The sequence below is a fragment of the Trichomycterus rosablanca genome, chromosome 10 (genome assembly GCF_030014385.1).
Source record: "Trichomycterus rosablanca isolate fTriRos1 chromosome 10, fTriRos1.hap1, whole genome shotgun sequence".
Taxonomy (NCBI): Eukaryota; Metazoa; Chordata; class Actinopteri; order Siluriformes; family Trichomycteridae; genus Trichomycterus; species Trichomycterus rosablanca.
In genome coordinates this window covers 5,206,652-5,225,723 of record NC_085997.1, presented here as the reverse complement: position 1 = coordinate 5,225,723, position 19,072 = coordinate 5,206,652, and the positions used below count along the sequence as shown (strand labels likewise).

General features: G+C 45.9%; 1 protein-coding gene across 1 annotated transcript; it reads left to right on the top strand.

Annotated features, from left to right (window-relative positions):
- The first annotated feature begins 2,771 nt into the window (after nt 1–2,771).
- Nucleotides 2,772–19,072, top strand: foxk2a (forkhead box K2a). Its single transcript, XM_063002789.1, has 9 exons — nt 2,772–3,290; nt 8,907–9,101; nt 10,283–10,424; nt 10,603–10,749; nt 11,422–11,615; nt 11,705–11,907; nt 13,299–13,550; nt 14,243–14,443; nt 15,309–19,072. Exons 1-9 carry the CDS (start codon nt 2,998–3,000, stop codon nt 15,479–15,481), a joined length of 1,800 nt encoding a protein of 599 aa, XP_062858859.1. The 5' UTR covers nt 2,772–2,997; the 3' UTR covers nt 15,482–19,072.

Below are 19,072 nucleotides of genomic sequence, written 5' to 3'. Positions count from 1 at the left end.
GTCATCCCGCCCTAGCAGAAACGTGTCAGCTGCAGGCACTGTCAATTATGCCCGCTAGATGGCGCCCAGCTTAGCTACAGTACTGTGCCTGTTGCTGTTTTTTTATTTGATTGATTACTTAATGCCGTGGACGCTGCGGAACCCTTTTTTCACCCATGCATTTTTTTTCATCAGGGTCCTTACACAGCGTTTGAAGACCCCACCCACATAGTCCGGTCATCCCGCCCTAGCAGAAACGTGTCAGCTGCAGGCACTGTCAATTATGCCCGATAGATGGCGCCCAGCTTAGCTACAGTACTGTGCTTGTTGCTATTTTTTTTTTATTTGATTGATTACTTAACGCCGCAGATGCTGCGGAACCCTTTTTCACCCATGCATTCTGCACAGGCGCCTCTCTATCCGCTAATCAGGGTCCTTACACAGCGTCTGAAGACCCCACCCACATAGTCCGGTCATCCCACCCTAGCAGAAACGTTTTAGCTGCAGGCACTGCCAATTCTGCCCGCTAGATTCTGCCCCCACTCCCCCCCTTCCCCATTGCTGAGTTTAAAAATAAATAAATAAACTGTGCATAGACAAACTGTCGGGACCTTAATACTTTACATGTTTGTTCTTTTGAGGTGTAGCACAGACTACACAGAGATGATCAAGTGTGTAGAGAAGCACACTTTTCCTTTGATTATGGAATCCACAAAAGGACAAAATGCATTCGATATGTAAACACATACATCAAACATTGTCAGAACACCAGACCACAGAAAAGTATCACCCATCAACCAAAGATAAGTGGTTCATCTTCATGGCTTGGACAAGAGGCATGCCACTCTTGACCAAGTACCGCAAATTCACATCTGGAACTGTTTGACCATCGGTACATGGTTTGTCTGGTGCAGGAAATGTGAGAATACTTTCCCACAGTTACGCTTGGAGGTGGGTCAGAGGTAATGTGGGGATGGTTTTTTTTCTGCTGCTGAAACTGGTCATCTCAACTGTCACAAATATACCAGGTAAATTGAGGACGAGTGGTATGCCCTCTGTGGTAACGACAATCGAAGTGTGGTTAAGAAATCAGTCCTGGAATATCCTGGAGTGGTTTTCTCGGTCTCCACATCCAGATCAGATTGAAACACTTTGGTGGGGTTTAAGAAAGGTTCCACCAAGTACTGGGACTAGGAGTTGAGAGCATAAGTACATGTGTCATGAGAACTAGAGGTATTTTATGTAAACTAAAAATTGTCAAATTGTTATCAAAAACATTTGTATGTATTAATAAATACTCCATCCATCCATCCGGTAGCAGTGGTACAGTGGTAGCCTAGTGGGTAGAGCTTTGGGCTATCAACTGGAAGATTGGCGGTTCAAATCCACTGTTGGGTCCTTGAGCAAGACCCTTAACCCTGTCTGCTCCAGGGGCGCTGTAAGGTGGCTGACCCTGCGCTCTGACCCCAAAACTAGCTGGGATATGCGAAGAAAGAATTTCATTGTACTGTACAACTGTATATGTATATATGACAAATAAAGTATATATTCTATCTATCTATCCATCCATCCATCTATCTATGTACAGTATCCATCCATCCATCTACAGCATCCATCCATCTATCTATCTATCTATGTACAGTGTCTGTCCATCCATCTATCTATGTACAGCATCCATCTATCTATCTACAGTATCTATCCATCTATCAATCTACAGCATCCATCCATCCATGCATCCATCCATCTATCAATCTATCTATCTACAGTATCTATCTATCCATCCATCCATCAATCTACAGCATCCATCTATCTATCTACAGTATCTATCCATCTATCAATCTACAGCATCCATCCATCCATCCATCTATCTATGTACAGTGTCTGTCCATCCATCTATCTATGTACAGTATCCATCCATCCATCTATCTATGTAGTGTCTGTCCATCCATCTATCTATGTACAGCATCCATCCATCCATCCATCTATCAATCTACAGCATCCATCCATCTATCTACAGCATCCATCTATCTATCTACAGCATCCATCTATCTATCTACAGTATCTATCCATCTATCTATCTACAGCATCCATCCATCCATCCATCTATGTACAGTGTCTGTCCATCCATCTATCTATGTACAGTATCCATCCATCCATCTACAGCATCCATCTATCTATCCATCCATCCATCAATCTACAGCATCCATCTATCTATCTACAGTATCTATCCATCTCTCAATCTACAGCATCCATCCAGCTATCTATCCATCCATCCATCCATCCATCTACAGTATCTATCCATCCATCCCTGTCCTATAGGGTTTCAATTTCATTAAAGGATGAAGGAGAAGAGGTCTAAAGCAGCAGATAGGCTGTGGTTTATGTACTGGACTAGTAATAAGAAGGTTGACAGTTCAAGCCCTGCCATTACCAAGCTGCTACCATTGGACCCCTGCGCAAGGCCCTTAACCTTCAAACCTGCTGATTGCTGTTAATGTAAGTCAGTAATTGTATACCCACAGACTATGTTTTTTAAAACTATGATATTGTTCCAAATTCCTGCAATCAGTTCAAGCACTCCAGCACAGCACAACACAGCACACTACTGTATTAACATGCGTGTCAGGCTCACCGTGCAACCTAACTTATACACATTATACACGTTACAGACTCGCGTCTCTGCAGTTAACCGGTGAAATGCAGCGTCCAATACGTAATCCGAGATCTGATTGGCTCTCCCAGGTGTCGATCGTGCTTAGCCCCGCCCCGACGGTTTGTTTGGTTGGGTTTGATGGTGTCCTCTTTCTCTCTGTTGCGGCGGTGGGTTGGAGCCGCTGTCCCCGCGCTGGCGCTCGCCTGGGTTTCATTTTTAATCTTTCAATTCGACCCCCCCCAACCAAAGCCAAATTAAAAAAAGGACAATTCCGTTCGAGCGCAACGAAGAGACACACCGCGTGTCCTTGTCCTGGTCAAATTCTGTATCTTTTAATCGTTGGAAGTCTCAGCTGTGAAGAAAAGATGGCGGGGAGCGGGGCGGCGGGGTCTGCGGTGGCCCGGCTGGAGGGCCGAGAATTCGAATACCTGATGAAGAAGCGCTCGGTGACGATAGGCCGCAATTCATCCCAGGGCTCGGTTGACGTCAGCATGGGCCACTCGAGCTTCATCTCCCGGCGGCACCTGGAGATTTTCACCGCGGGAGAGGACGGTGCCGGCGGCGGAGATTTCTACCTGCGCTGCCTGGGTAAAAACGGGGTGTTCGTGGACGGGGTGTTTCAGAGACGCGGGGCTCCTCCTCTGCAGCTGCCCCGAGTGTAAGTACAACCGTGTTCATATTTCGTCCAGAAGAACCCCGTATTCCTAAGTGCATGGATCAGTTGTCGCGCTGCCAGGGTTGTGTTTTGTTTTGTGAGGCAGCACGTGTTGGTTTGGACCATCACGCGTCTCTTCTGTTTCCGCAGTAGCTGTTAGCATGGTTAGCATGCCGGCTAACAGCGTTCACCTGCCGTCATTCATTCGCTTCCATGCACAACATCATTCTCATCTATTACAGATCTCCACAGATTTGTTTACCTTTTTTATTTTTTAATACGTTTATTTACTCATTTATTAAATAGATAACACAAATCGAACAAGCTCCATGCAACATCCTGTTTTTTAACCCTTTGATTACCATTACAGCTCATCATCTGGACTTCACTACATCCTGATATGAACATGTTAATAAATGATCATATTTCTAGGCATATAATGTCTTTAAAATCTGCAGAAGAGACCCATAAGATCAAAGTAATATCATGTACTGACTCGAAGTCATGCCTTAAAGCAACTGGAGCATGCAAAGCAGACCATATACATTTCATTGGTACCTTGAAACTCGACCTCGATTGGTTCTGGGAGTGGCGTTGAGTTTCAAGGTATTTTTCCCCCGTACGGATGTATAGGAAACCCGTCAATGCGTTCCATGGTCCAGTGGAACTGCAGTCCATTTTATCAGCCCCGCTTACCACATAGAAGCACTTTGTAGTTCTACAATTACTGACTGTAGTCCACCTGTTTCTCTACATACTCTGTTCTTCAATGGCCAGGACCACTACAGAGCAGGTATTATTTGGGTGGTGGGTCATTCTCAGCTCTGCACTGACACTGACCACACGTGGTGGTGGTGGTGTGTTAGTGTGTGTTGTGCTGGTATGAGTGGATCGGACACAGCAGCGCTGCTGGAGTTTTGTCCACTCTATTAGACACTCCTACCTAGTTGGTCCACCTTGTAGATGTGAAGTCCGAGACGATCGCTGCTGTTTGAGTTTGAGTTGGTCATCTTCTAGATCTTCACGAGTGGTCACAGGACGCTGCCCACGGGGTTGGTTGGTGGACTATTCTCAGTCCAGCAGTGACCGTGAGGTGTGTCTGATCCACTCATACCAGCACAACACACACTAACACACCACCACCTAAATAATACCTGATCTGTAGTGGTCCTGTGGGGGTCCTGACCATTGAAGAACAGCATGAAAGAGGGCTAACAAAGCATGCAGAGAAACAGATGGACTACAGTCAGATCGGTTTTTTGTATCTGCTGCAGGCACTGCCAATTATGCCCGACCGGTGGCAGCACCGAGTTCAGAAACTCGGTGCTGGTGTGCCACCTGGGCGCCCACGCTTAGCTTTTTTTTTTCCACGATAAGCGTTTTAGACTCTCGGAAAAGCTGATTCTCATAATTTGTCAGCACCCCGAGCTATAACGCAAGTTTAAAAGTGAAACCAGTATAACCAAGTTCTACACACGACATGTGGAATAGGACAAACAAAAATCACCCACCGGTACTTAATAAAAGGCGACATCCCTCCAACATGTGAAAGATGCTAAACACAGCTGAGAATATGTCTCATGTCACTTTTTTGCATCTGCATGCATTTGTGGCTACACTGCAGCAAGACCAGTAATCTCACCCCCTGGGTGCATTTCACACCCTAATTAAAAACGAATCAAATACAGTAATCTGGTGCGAATCTGTGTAACCCGGTTGTCTCATTTTTATAACATGACTGAATCTGACTAATTACAGGCAACGCCCTGTCTCAACCCCTTCACCACCTGATGTGTGGATCTCTCATATTTGTTGATATACATATTTGTTTATACATGTTGTTTGGAAGCTGGGGTCAGAGCGCAGGAGCAGCCATTGTACGCCACCCTTGGAGCAGAGAGGGTTAAGAGCCTTGCTCAAGGGCCCAAAAGTGGCTGCATGGCAGAGCTGGGATTTAAACTCTCTACCTTTCAACCTTTCAGTTGATAGCCCAAAGCTCTACCCACTAAGCTACCACTGTCCCATAGTCAGTCACTGATGTATTTTATTTACATTTGCGCCATAACATTAAAACCACCTCCTTGTTTCTACACACACTGTTTGTATTGTTTCTCTACATGCTTTTTTTTTTATAGCTTGCTTTCACCCTGTTCTTCAATGGTCAGGACCACCACAGAGTAGATATTATTCGGGTGGTGGATCATTCTCAGCACTGCAGTGACACTCACATGGTGGTGGTGTGTTAGTGTGTGTTGTGCTGCTGGAGTTTTTAAATACCGTGTCCACTCACTGTCCACTCTATTAGACACTCCTACCTAGTTGGTCCACCTCGTAGATGTAAAGTCAGAGACGATCGCTTCATCAGTGGTCACAGGGCGCTGTTGGCTGGATATTTTTGGTCGGTGGACTATTCTCAGTCCAGCAGTGACAGTGAGGTGTTTCAAAACTCCAGCAGCGCTGCTGTGTCTGATCCACTCATACCAGCACAACACACACTAACACACCACCACCATGTCAGTGTCACTGCAGTGCTGAGAATGCTCTGTGGCGGTCCTGACCATTGAAGAACAGCATGAAAGGGGGATAACAAAGCATGCAGAGAAACAGATGGACTACAGTCAGTAATTGTAGAACTACAAAGTGCTTCTATATGGTAAGTGGAGCTGATAAAATAGAAACAAGGAGGTGGTTTTAATGTTATGGCTGATCGGTGTATAATTACTTTCTTTTTTCCCACAGTTCTGTTCTCTCTCAATTTTTTTTTTTTTAAATGCATGGTTGGTAAGCGAGGACCAAGTTGTAGCAGCCAGATTGCTTAATTCAAAGCTTTGACATTTGAGATTTGTGGCTCCTGTGCCACTTGATTAATGGAATCACGACCTGCGATAAAAGGTCTTGGCTACTGTTGGATTTATTTATTTATTTATTTTTATTATTATTTTTGTTTATGCATTTTCTCCCTTTTTCCTCCCTTTTTAGCGCATCCAATTGCCCAATTGCGTCATGCTTTCTCTCCAATGCCGATCCCCGCTCCGATCGAGGAGAACGAAGCTAACCCACGCCCCCTCCGACACGTGGGCAGCAGCCGTATGCATCTCATCACCTACACTTTTAACGAGTGCAGTGCAGTGCAGCTCAGCGTTGTGTACGGAGAGACACACCCCGAGAGCACTCTTTTCTCATCTCTGTGCAGGCGCCATCAGTCAGCCAGCAGAGGTCGTAGTTGCATTAGTTACGAGAGAGAGAGAGAGAGAGACCCCATCCGACTTTAATATCCCACCCCTATCTGAACAACAGGCCAATCGTTGTTCATGTGGCCGCTCAGACTCGATACGATGTATTCGAGATCCCAGCTCCGGTGTCAGTGTGTGTTTTTACCGCTGCGCCACCCGAGCGGAAATAATTAGGGTGCCGATTCAACTGCTAGTTAGTTGGATTGGTTTAAAGCTTAAAACATTAAGGGAGGACCATCATGGATTGCTTTCTTTTTGAAATCGAACCATTCAGTTCACTCGTGGTTTCTGTGGTATTTGATGCAGACAGTAGTGAATAATAAATAAATAAGAAAATGATCTTCACAGAAATCCACTTCTGCTTATCTGCTTCATGTGTAATAAATATATTCTGATAAAACCACATCTTGCTGAGTGTGCACTTAATGAAAAAAAAAATACTTTAGGACAAAACCTTTGTATATGAGCGAATACGTGACAACATAGCAGTATGTGGCATGGAACTAATAAAGAAAAATAATGTAAAATCAATCTGCACAGGCTGTTTTTGTTATTAAAACCTCATTGAAAAATGCTGCTCAATCTGTAACAAAGTACATCGCTGAGTCACCAGCAGCCAGAAGCGTGCACGCAGATGCAGCGGTTTTGTTTTCATTCATCATGCCTGTTAAACAGACAAAACCAAAACCAACATCAAAGAAACTGAGAAATACGTTACCAGGTTTGGGGACGGGTGGGGGTGTAAAGTGGTTAAGTAACAATACACAGTATCAAGTTTAGTGCCTTAATGCTGCATGTGTTAAAGCGGAACAGCCACGTTTGACGTTTTGCATCATTGTGTTTTGTCCAGCATCATGCCAGAGGCATATTTGATGTTTTGAAGGTCAAACGGCATCAAATATCATAGATCCAGAGGTCGTGAGGGCAATAGGACATTGGCGACATGTTAATTGAGGGAAAAAATATAACATATAACTAAGATGTACTGTACACTGACCAGGCATAACACTGATTATCTCTTCGTCACGGCTCCTGTTAGTGGGTGGGATGTATTAGCCAGTTTATAGAGATGTGAATTGTGATGGCTAGACGACTGGGTCATAGCATCTCCAAAACTGCAGCTCTTGTGGGGTGTTCCCGGTCTGCAGTGGTCAGTATCTATCAAAAGTGGTCCAAGGAAGGAACAGTGGTAATGGGCGGCCAAGGCCAAGGTCCAACAGACGAGCTACTGTAGCTCAGATTGCTGAAGAAGTTAATGCTGGTTGTGATACATTTACATTTTTGGCATTTAGCAGACGCTTTTTTTTGTCCAAAGCGACTTACAATTATGACAACACAATTTTGAGCAATTGAGGGTTAAGGGCCTTGCTCAGGGGCCCAACAGTGGCAACTTGGCGGTGGTGGGGCTTGAACCGACAACCTCCTGGTTACTAGTCCAGAACCTTAACCTTATCCTTAACCGCTGAGCTACCGCTGCCCTACCTGATAGAAAGGTATCAGAATACACAGAGCATCACAGTCTGTTGCGTATGGGGCTGCATAGCCGCGGACCAGTCAGGGTGCCCATGCTGACCCCCGTCCACCACCGAAACTGGACCACGGAGAAATGGAAGAAGGTGGCCTGGTCTGATGAGTCGCTTACCTGGGGAACACACGGCACCAGGATGCACTGTGGGAAGAAGGCGAGCCGGGAGAGGCAGTGTGATGCTTTGGGCGACGTTCTGCTGGGAAACCTTGGGTCCTTCCATCCATGTGGATGTTACTTTGACACGTACGACCTACCTAAGCACTGTTGCAGACCGTGTCCACCCTTTCATGGAAACGCTATTCCTCTTTCAGCAGGATGATGCGCCCTGCCGCAAAGAAAAAATTCCCCAGATGTCAGTCCAATCGAGCGTCTGTGGGACGTGCTGGACAAACGAGTCCGATCCATGGACCCCACCTCACAACTTACAGGAGTTAAAGGATCTGCTGCTGACATCTTGGTGCCACATACCACAGCACACCTTCAGGGGTCTAGTGGAGTCCATGCCTCGACGGGTCAGGGCTGTTTTGGCAGCAATATTATTAGGAAGGTGGTCATAATCCCCTTTTTGGACATTTGGTCTCATCTGGCCATATAGCACAGGTTTAAATATATCCAATGCATTAATAAATGGTAGTACGCCTTATGTAAGCTGGTCATGCTGCTCTCCATATTTAAACCACACATGCTTGTGGGTTATGTTACTCCCCAGTAATTGGGTCAGTGCCTTGTTTACTTGGCAGATATTTCTGTTCAGATGTTTTTCCCTCAGATTTGGATGCACCATAACACAACGTTCACCGTCTGGCTCTCGGAGATCAAGCGTGTATTCATATTTTTTTTCTCTTGTCTGTTTTATAGGTGCACGTTCCGCTTCCCCAGCACAAACATCAAGATAACGTTCACCGCCCTGTCCAGTGGCAAGAAGGATCGAAGGAACAACCCGGAGTCGCCCGTGAAGGCGATCCAGCCCCAGATTTCGCCCCTGACCATCAACATTCCAGACAATATCGCCCATCTAATGAGTCCACTTCCGTCTCCTACAGGGACAATCAGGTACATCGGTCAAGATTATGTCCTACCAATAATTCACAACCCCCGCATCTCCGACATTTTCTGCACTAGGCGTGTTCATATGAGGCTCGGCCTTGCATATGGAGAGTCACACACCAATCTCCATCATCCCCCGTTCCTATGCAGGCGCCATCTATCAGCCATCATTAGTTATGAGGAATCCAATCCGACAGACGAGCCATTCAATGTCCGTACAGGCGCCCAACCTGCCGGTAGCAGAGCTCACTAGTTTGCATCGTGCTTCCTCTCTGCCAATGCCGAGGAGACCGAAGCTAACCCATATCCCCTCCGAAACATGAGCAGCATCCGCCTGCATTTTTTTCACCTACACGTTGACGAGTGTTGCGCCACCTAGCGTTGCATGTGGAGAGACACATTCTAAGAGCACTCCTTCCTCATCTCCGTGTAGGCGCCTCTAATCAGCCGGCAGAGGTCGTAACTGCACCATTCTGACAGAGAGAGACCCACATCCGGCCCCTTGTCCCACCCCCCAACTGAACAACCGGCCAGTCGTTGTTCATGTAGCCACTCGGCCTCGAGGCAGAGCTGGATTCGATACCATGTATCCGGAATCCAGCTCTGGTTGCAGCGCGTGTTTTTACCGCTGCGCCACCTGAGCGGCTGACGCTAGTTTGTCTGTTAATCAAATGTTGCCAGTACATTACATTACATTGCATTTTACAATTGTGAGCAGTTGGGCGTTAAGGGCCGTGCTCATGGACCCAACACTGGCAAGCTGACGGCGGTGGGGCTTGAACCAGCACCCGTCTTCTTGTCCACGTCCTTAACCACTGAGCTACCACCATAGATCGAATTTTAGTTGCATTGGATATTCCGCTAGCACACCAGCGCCGAGATCGGTGAGCTGGGCGCGACTTCGACAAGGAGAGCTGCGGGCTAGCATATGCCCACTCCGGATATGGGTAGTTGCCGTCTGCTTCTTTTGACCTGCCAGCAGTGGATTCTTCAAGTTTTCACTGCTTCAGAGTCCAGTGGCAGAGTGCTTTCCACCCTTGCTGATGTAAGGCTTATGCCATGAAGCTCCCAGCGCACAGTTTCTTCATGCCGATGTTAATGCCAGAGGAGGTTTGGAACCCTGTAGTTATCGAGTCTGCAGTGTTGATGATTATTTTTGATCATTCTGTCTCTGTGTCTCTTCCCAGCGCCGCGAATTCGTGTCCGTCCAGCCCTCGAGGAGCGGGGCTGTCCAGTTACAGGATGGGCCGGGGACTCACGGCCGAGCTCATAGGGGACAACTCGCAATCTGAAAACGACAAGGACGCCTCTGGAGGAGACAGTCCAAAGGTACGAGACCGTGAGAGACGTTCACGACGGCTTGTGCAGAAGGTCTTGTGGTCCACTGTGGTCGGCCAGTGTGGTTCTCTGCCTTCATTTGTGCTTTCAAACTAGACACAGATCAGCCATATCCATTTGAGTACAATTTGATGTGTACATGTTGTTTTTTTCTTTGTGTGTTTGATAGGATGACTCGAAACCGCCTTATTCTTATGCACAACTAATCGTCCAAGCAATCACAATGGCCCCGGATAAACAGCTCACTCTGAACGGAATATATACCCACATAACTAAAAACTATCCCTATTATAGAACCGCAGACAAAGGCTGGCAGGTTAGTATTTCTTTTTTACTAATTTAATTAATTTAAGTGACATTTTTATAGACAGACAGACAGATAGATAGACAAATAGACAGACAGACAGACCGATTGATACAGATAGATTGATAGACTGATAAACATATAGATAGACAAATAAACATATAGATAGACAAATAAACATATAGATAGACAGACAGATAGTCGGCTAGATAGACATAGATAAACAGATCGATAGGCAGACAGATAGACAGACAGATAGATAGATAGACAGACAGATAGATAGATGGACAGACAATTAGATAGACAATTAGATAGATTGACAGACAGATAGATAGACGGCTAGATACACAGATAGACAGACAGGTGGACAGACCGATAGATAGACAGACAATTAGATAGACAGACATGCAGATAGACAGTTAGATAGAAGGATAGACAGACAGATAAACACATGGATAGACCGAAGAACAGACAGACAGACAGACAGACGACTAGATAGACATACAGACAGATAGAAAGACAGATAGGCAGATAAATAAACAGACAGAAGGATAGACAGACAGAAGGATAGACAGACAGAAGGATAGATAGACAGACAGACAAACACATGGATAGGCCAAGTGACATTTTTAAATGTTGGGAATTATTCTAGTGTCACAAAAACGTCTATTTTTCTCCCCCCAGAACTCTATTCGGCACAACCTGTCTTTAAACCGCTACTTCATCAAAGTGCCCCGATCCCAAGAAGAGCCTGGTAAAGGCTCGTTCTGGAGGATAGACCCCTCAACGGAGGGCAAGCTCGTCGATCAGGCCTTCCGCAAACGAAGGCCACGCGGCGTCCCCTGCTTCAGGACCCCGCTCGGCCCTCAGTCGTCCCGGTATACAAACCTCAACACACCGAAACTCCGAACACGTCACAGATCAAATGTCGTTTTTTCTTCTTCTTATATTTATGTATTTTGTGCAGGAGCGCCCCGGCCTCTCCTAACCACATGGGGGCGTTGTCGGCTCACTCCAGCGGCGTCCAGACTCCGGACAGTCTGTCGCGAGAAGGTTCGCCCGTTCCCCCAGACACCGAGCCCTCGCCCGCCCCCGTCTCTACTCCAGCAGCCGCGGTTCAGCCCAAATTAGCCGTCATACAAGAGGCTCGCTTCGCCCAGAACACGACAGGTGAGCTTGAAGCCTTACTGCAATTCAAAAAGGGCACCAGACCCGCATAGGCTCCATAATCTCGCTGCCCTGGGTCAGCCCAAAAAAACAAACAAAACGAAGCTAAAAAACCTCTTGCACACACCTAAGGATATGGGTAATAACTGAACTTTTAGGAGCTGCTAACTGAGCTACTAAGCTAACTGTTCGCGTCACAAACACATTAATGTGTACTACATAGTGCACTAGATAGTGTGAAAGATAATAGATTTATGTTCCCTATATAGTGCACTAGACAGTATTTTAGATATGAATTTGTGTTCCCTACATAGTGCACTAGATAGTATTTTAGATATGAATTTATGTTCCCTACGTAGTGCACTAGATAGTGAATTAGACAATTGGTTTATGTTCCCTACACAGTGCACTAGATTGTATATCAGATCATGGATTTGTGTTCCCTACATAGTGCACTAGATAGTGTATTAGATAACGCATTCATGTTCACTACATAGTGCACTAGAAAGCATGACAAGATGATGATTTGTGTTCCTTACATAGTGCACTAGATAGTGTATTACATAATTAATTATGTTCCCTACATAGTGCACTAAATTGTATATCAGATATCTGATTTATGTTCCCTACATAGTGCACTAGTTGGTGTATTGGATAATGCATTTATGTTCACTACATAGTGCACTAGAAAGTATAACTAGATGATGATTTGTGTTCCTTACATAGTGCACTAGATAGTGTATTACATAATTAATTATGTTCCCTACATAGTGCACTAAATTGTATATCAGATAACTGAGTTATGTTCACTACATAGTGCACTAGACAGTATAACTAGATGATGATTTGTGTTTATTACACAGTGCACTAGATTGTATATCAGATAACGGATTTATGTTCCCTACATAGTGCACTAGACAGTATAATAGACTATTGATTTATGTTCCCTACACAGTGCACTAGACAGTATTTTAGATATGAATTTGTGTTCCCTACACAGTGCACTAGACAGTATTTTAGATATGAATTTGTGTTCCCTACATAGTGCACTAGACAGTATTTTAGATATGAATTTGTGTTCCCTACATAGTGCCTACATAGATTGTATATCAGATAACGGATTTAATACGCGATCGGGGAAAAAAGTCTGTGTCGCCTGCGTGCATGTGTGTGTGTCGCTCTTGGCCGCTCGTTCTATATTCCGGGAGATTTTATCTGACTTGTGGGCATCAGGGAGCCGCTATGTATATGCGGGAGACTCCCGGAACTTCCGGGACACTTGGGATGTCTGGAAACCTGTCACACAAGTGGCCAGTTGTCCTAGCACAACCATAGTAACATTGTAACTAGTAGTAGTAACTTCCTGCCATTTGTTCATCGTTTCTTTTTTGCAGTAACCAGCCAGCCTGTTCTGATCACCGTCCAGCGAGGGCTCCCCCAGAACCTCAAACCGGTCAACTACGCCGTGGCCGCACCGGTCACCACCTCCAACTCCCAGCAGCCTATTATGCAGACGCTCCACGTGGTGCACCAGATCCCCGCCGTCTCGGTCACTGCCGTCGCCGGCTTCGCCACAGCCAACGCACGCGCAGCGGAGGAGTCGAAGACAGAGCCGCAGGAGAACGGAGAACGGCAAGAAGTTAAAGGTGAGCCGAGGCGTTCGTGCACTGGAAGTGTATTAAATATCCAAAGTGACAGACAGACAGACAGAGACGGATAGATAGACCGACCAATTGATAGACAGAAAGACAGATAGATAGACAGACAAACATGTAGATAGACAAACAGACGGCTAGATAGATGGATAGATAAACAGATCGATAGGCAGACCGATAGAGACAGACAGATACAGACAACAGATAGATAGACAGACCGACAGATGGACAGACAATTAGATAGATTGACAGACAGACAGATAGATAGACTGCTAGATACACAGACAGACAGACCGATAGATAGACAGACAATTAGATAGACAGACAGACATGCAGATAGACAGTTAGATAGACAGATAGATAAACAGATAGATAGACCAAAAGACAGACAGATAAACAGATATAGACAGACAGACATAGACAGACGGCTAGATAGACATACAGAAGGATAGACAGACAGATAGATAAACATAGATAAACACATGGATAGACAGATAAACAGATATAGACAGACAGATGGCTAGATATACAGACAGAAATGCAGATGGATAGATATACAGACAGATAGATAGATAGATAGATAGATGGACAGACAGACAGGCAGATAGACAGAAGGATAGGCAGACAGACAGACATAGCTGCTACAAAACCTCTCATTTCACTTTCCTTCCTCCTCCTTTCAGTGAAAGTAGAACCCGTGCCAGCCATCACAACAGCCTCTATAGGCGGAGTCACTCGCGTTCTTCAGACGTCCCAAGCCACTCCGATCCAGACAGTCACCATAGTGCAGCAGGCCCCCCTGGGGCAGCATCAGCTTCCCGTTAAGGCCATCACACAGAACGGCACGCATGTGGTGTCTGCCATCCAAGGATCAACAAATACAGGTAACGGACCTGCTGGTAACTGCCAGGTTGTTGCTTTTGGGCCCTTGAGCAAGGCCCTTAACACTCAATTGCTTAGACTGTATACTGTAACTGTAATGTAAGTCATTGGGCCAGTTGTAGCCTAGTGGTTAAGGTACTGGACTAGTAATCAGAAGGTTGCTGGTTCAAGCCCCACCACTGCCAGCAAGGCCCTTAACCCTCAATTGCTTAGACTGTGTATACTGTAACTGTAATGTAAGTCGCTGGGGCAGTTGTAGCCTAGCGGTTAAGTAATCAAAAGGTTGCTGGTTCAAGCCCCACCAGTGCCACATTGCTGCTGTTGGGCCCTTGAGCAAGGCCCTTAACCCTCAAGTGCTCAGACTGTGTACTGTAACGGTAATGTAAGTCAGTGGGGCAGTTGTAGCCTAGTGGTTAAGGTACTGGACTAGTAATCAGAAGGTTGCTGTTTCCAGCCCCACCACTGCCAGGTTGCTGCGGTTGGGCCCTTAGACAAGGCCCTTTACCCTCAAGTGCTCAGACTGTATACTCTAACTGTAATGTAAGTCCATGGGGCAGTTGTAGCTTAGTGGTTAAGGTACTGGACTAGTAATTGCTGCTGTTGGGCCCTTAAGCAAGGCCCTCAAGTGCTTAGACAGTATACTGTGGAACTACTGTAAGTCGCTTTGGAATCGAGCTTTTACCGGTCGGCTGGGCGCCATCTAGCGGGCACAATTTACAGCGCCTGCAGCAGATTCTAATTGGCTACCGTGTCTGCTAGGGCGGGATGACCGGACTATGTGGGTGGGGTCCGGTTAACAATAAGTTCTACATGACACACATTAAAATGTTTTTTTTTTTGTGTCTCTTCTGTTCTTTGTGTCCCCAGTTGCCAGTCCTCTTCACATGCTGGCCACCCACGCCTCCGCCTCGGCATCTCTGCCCACCAAACGTCAAAACGGCGACCAGCTAGAGCAGCCCGACTCCAAACGGCTCAAGGCGGACGACGGAGTGGAGCTCGGGGCCGTTCCCGCCGCAGCAGAGAGGGACACCCCCAATTAGGGCTGCCCAGTCTCATCGTTCAGACCTCACCTCGTTCCTCCTTAGTCGAACCCACCCTATTAAAACCGAGGTTATCCGTTCAGTGCCAAACTGGGATGCGAAACGGCAGCAACGTAAGTGCTGTGGAGTGACATTTTGAAGACGAATGACGGTCGCAAACGGAGGCATGTGCATGATTTGCAGAGAAGGATGACGCGAGGCTGTCGGGAGGAGACGAATTAGAAGCAGGCAGCGGGAGAGTAAATGAGAGACCTTTTTAACTAAATATTTAAGTACTCACAGACAGCATACATATATTGATATAGTATACTTAACTAAGATGTATTTTAGATCAAACTTAGCAAGAAGTCCTGTGGTCCTTCATCTCTTCTACCTCTGGAGAGATCCGGACGTGGATTTTGCATTCTTATAAACAGATAAACGTAAAAGCTGGCGGGAAATCTAACAAGTCGGTTTTAAATTCGAAGCTGCAGGTAATTTCTAAACATTCCTGTATTTGCAGGTCACGTCCTTTTTTTTTAAGGGGGTTTTCACACTTGCACTTCTGTTCCGGAGACCCCCGAGTACGTCCGGGCGTGTGTGTTGCCATTTAGCGGACACCTTTATCCAAAGCGACTTGCATTACAATTACAGTATAAACAGTATACAGTCTGAGCATTTGAGGGTTAAGGGCCTTGCTTTGCTCAAGGGCCCAACATCAGCAACGTGGCAGAGGTGGGGCTTGAATCGGTGACCTTTTGATTACTAGTAAGTTTTTAAACTAAGGTGGCACATGCACACTGAGGTCGGGTAGGTATGTGTTTTAAATGGGGAAGCTGTAGCCCTAGTGGTTAAGGTACTGGGCTAGTAATCAGGTCGCTGGTTCAAGCCCCACTACTGCCAAATTGCCACTGTTGGGCCCTTAAGCAAGGCCCTTAACTCTCAATTGCTTAGACTGTATACTGTAATGTAAGTTGTTGGGCATTTGTAGTCCAGCAACCTTATGATTACACGTCTACCCGCCCTCAGTGTGCATGTGCCACCTTAGTTTAAACACCATCAATTTAAGGGCAAATCGTAGCCTAGTGGTTAAGGTACTGGGCTAGTAATCAGGTCACTGGTTCTAGCCCCACTACTGCCAAATTGCCACTGTTGGGCCCTTGAGCAAGGCCCTTAACACTTAATTGCTTAGACTGTATACTGTCACTGTAATGTAAGGCATTGGGCATTTGTAGTCTAGTGGTTAAGGTACTGGGCTAGTAATCAGAAGGTTGCTGGTTTAAGCCCCACTACTGCCGAATTTACACTGTTGGGCCCCTAAGCAAAGCTCTCAACCCTCAATCTCTTGAGAGCCAAATGTACAGTATAATGAAATGGTTTTTCTTGTTCGGAATCTGGGGTCAGAGCATAGGGTCAGCCATTGTACGAGGAGCCTGGACCCTACTGGGTTAAGGGCTTGAACCAGCAACCTTCTGATTACTAGCCCAGTACCTTAACCACTAGGCTACAACACGCACCTACCCACCCTCAGTGTGCATGTGCCACCTTAGTTTAAACACTTCATCAAGTTAAGGGCAAATCGTAGCCTAGTGGTTAAGGGTTCTGGGCTAGTAATCAGAAGGTTGCTGGTTCAAGCCTCACCACTGCCAGGTCGCTGCTGTTGGGCCCTTGAGCAAGGCCCAAGTCTCAACTGCGTATACTGTAACTGTAATGTAAGTTGTCGGGGCATCTGTAGTCTAGTGGTTAAGGTACTGGGTTAGTAATCGGAAGGTTGCTGATTCAAGCCCCACTACTGCCAGGTTGCCACTGTTGGGCCTCCGAGAAAGACTCTCAACCCTCACTTGCTTAGACAGTATACTGTAACGTAAGTCAATGGGGCATTTGTAGTCTAGTAGTTAAGGTACTGGACTAGTAATCAAAAGGTCACTGATTTAAGCCTCACTACTGCCAGGTTGCCACTGTTGGGCCCTTAAGCAAGGCCCTCAACCCTCAATCGCTTGGACAGTGTACAGTCACAGTAGTGCAAGTCGCTTTGGATTAAAGCGTCTACTAAATTCCAAACATTGCTTGGAATCTGGGGTCAGAGTGTAGGGTCAGTCATTGTACGAGGAGCCTGGAGCCTACTGGGTTGAGGGGTTCGCTCAAGGGCCCAACAGTAGCTTCAAACCCACAATTTTTGGATTGATCTCCCAAAGCTCTACCCAATAGGCTACAAGTGTCCCCTATTGCGCAATACTAGTGTTAGAGCTATACAAGGGCAGTGATAGCTCAGTGGTTAAGGCACTGGACTAGTAACCAAAAGGTTGCCGGTTCAAGCCTCACTACCACCAAGTTGCCACTGTTGGGCCCCTGAGCAAGGCCCTTAACCCTCGATTGCTCAAAATTGTGTTCAGTCATAATTGTAAGTCGCTTTGGATAAAAGCATCTGCTAAATGCTTTTACTATAGTGTTGCGCAATACCAGCGTTGCGCAACTGAACCATGGCTCGGACAATATTCCTGGTTCAAATACAACCCGCATACTGGCTCAAGCCTTCAAACCAAGTGTGAAAATGCCCCCATCAAAGGGAGGTATGGTGTACCGCAACCGTAGCATTCGCAGAGTTAGGTTTGCATTGTAAATTCGACATCGTCAACATTGATTAAAGGCAGTTTTGGAAAGACGTCACAAAAGAGGTCACCTACAAAAGAGAATTCGCCTACAGTGCCCGATTGGTCGGTCGTAAAGCTGTGAACCCGCACACGGTGGCAAATCTGCGTGCCCCCCCATGTCCTTTTCTAAAACGAGCGCAAATCTCTTAGGCAAAAGGTAGAACGGGGGGGCGTTTCTCCTCGATCATGGCAGCTAAGCCTCACTCAATGTTGACCTACCTAATCCAGTCCTTAGTAGATATGCAGTAATCTGTTGTACATGTGTATCTTAGAATATTATTTGTCTGTATTTATGTTTTCCATGGCACAGGTATTCGGGGTAAAAAAAACAAGAGCCCAAGTGAGGTCATCGGCATTCATCGCAGTCGTTTTATTTTCAACACGTGGACTCGTACATTTATAGAAATGAATGTAATTACTTCCTCGAGGAAAACACTATTAATAATTAAGAGGACTTCTGTCAAAACCTTCATATTCATACGTTCCTCACGTGTTCCTCGAGAGCTTTTCTTTTTCTTTCGACATATAACGGATACGTAAGATGAGGAATCTTCATTCAAACGTTTCATCAGAGCTTGCATGAAATGTGTAGAGCGCATACGCCACACCCAAGGGGTTCCTCACAAACAAACCAAGGAAGATGAGATAAAAAAAGTAAAAACAAACAAACTAAAAAAGAAAGACTGAAAAGAAGGGTTCGGATTCGGATCATACTGCACTTATCTCGTTGATGCCGTCCTTCCCCCCGACTCCCTTTTTTTATGTTTCCAGTATGTCCTTAGCTGTGTTCGTTAACTTTGTGTTGCAGTTGCGGTCTATTTGCTCGTTAATATTATTTTGCTGGAAAAAGTCGCCTCGGATCGTACATATTCCACAAAGAAAAAATAAGTGGTAGATGTTCTGCTTCAGTGGGTAAATGCATTTTTTTACATAAATTAAAAGCTCCATCATTTCTGTTCTA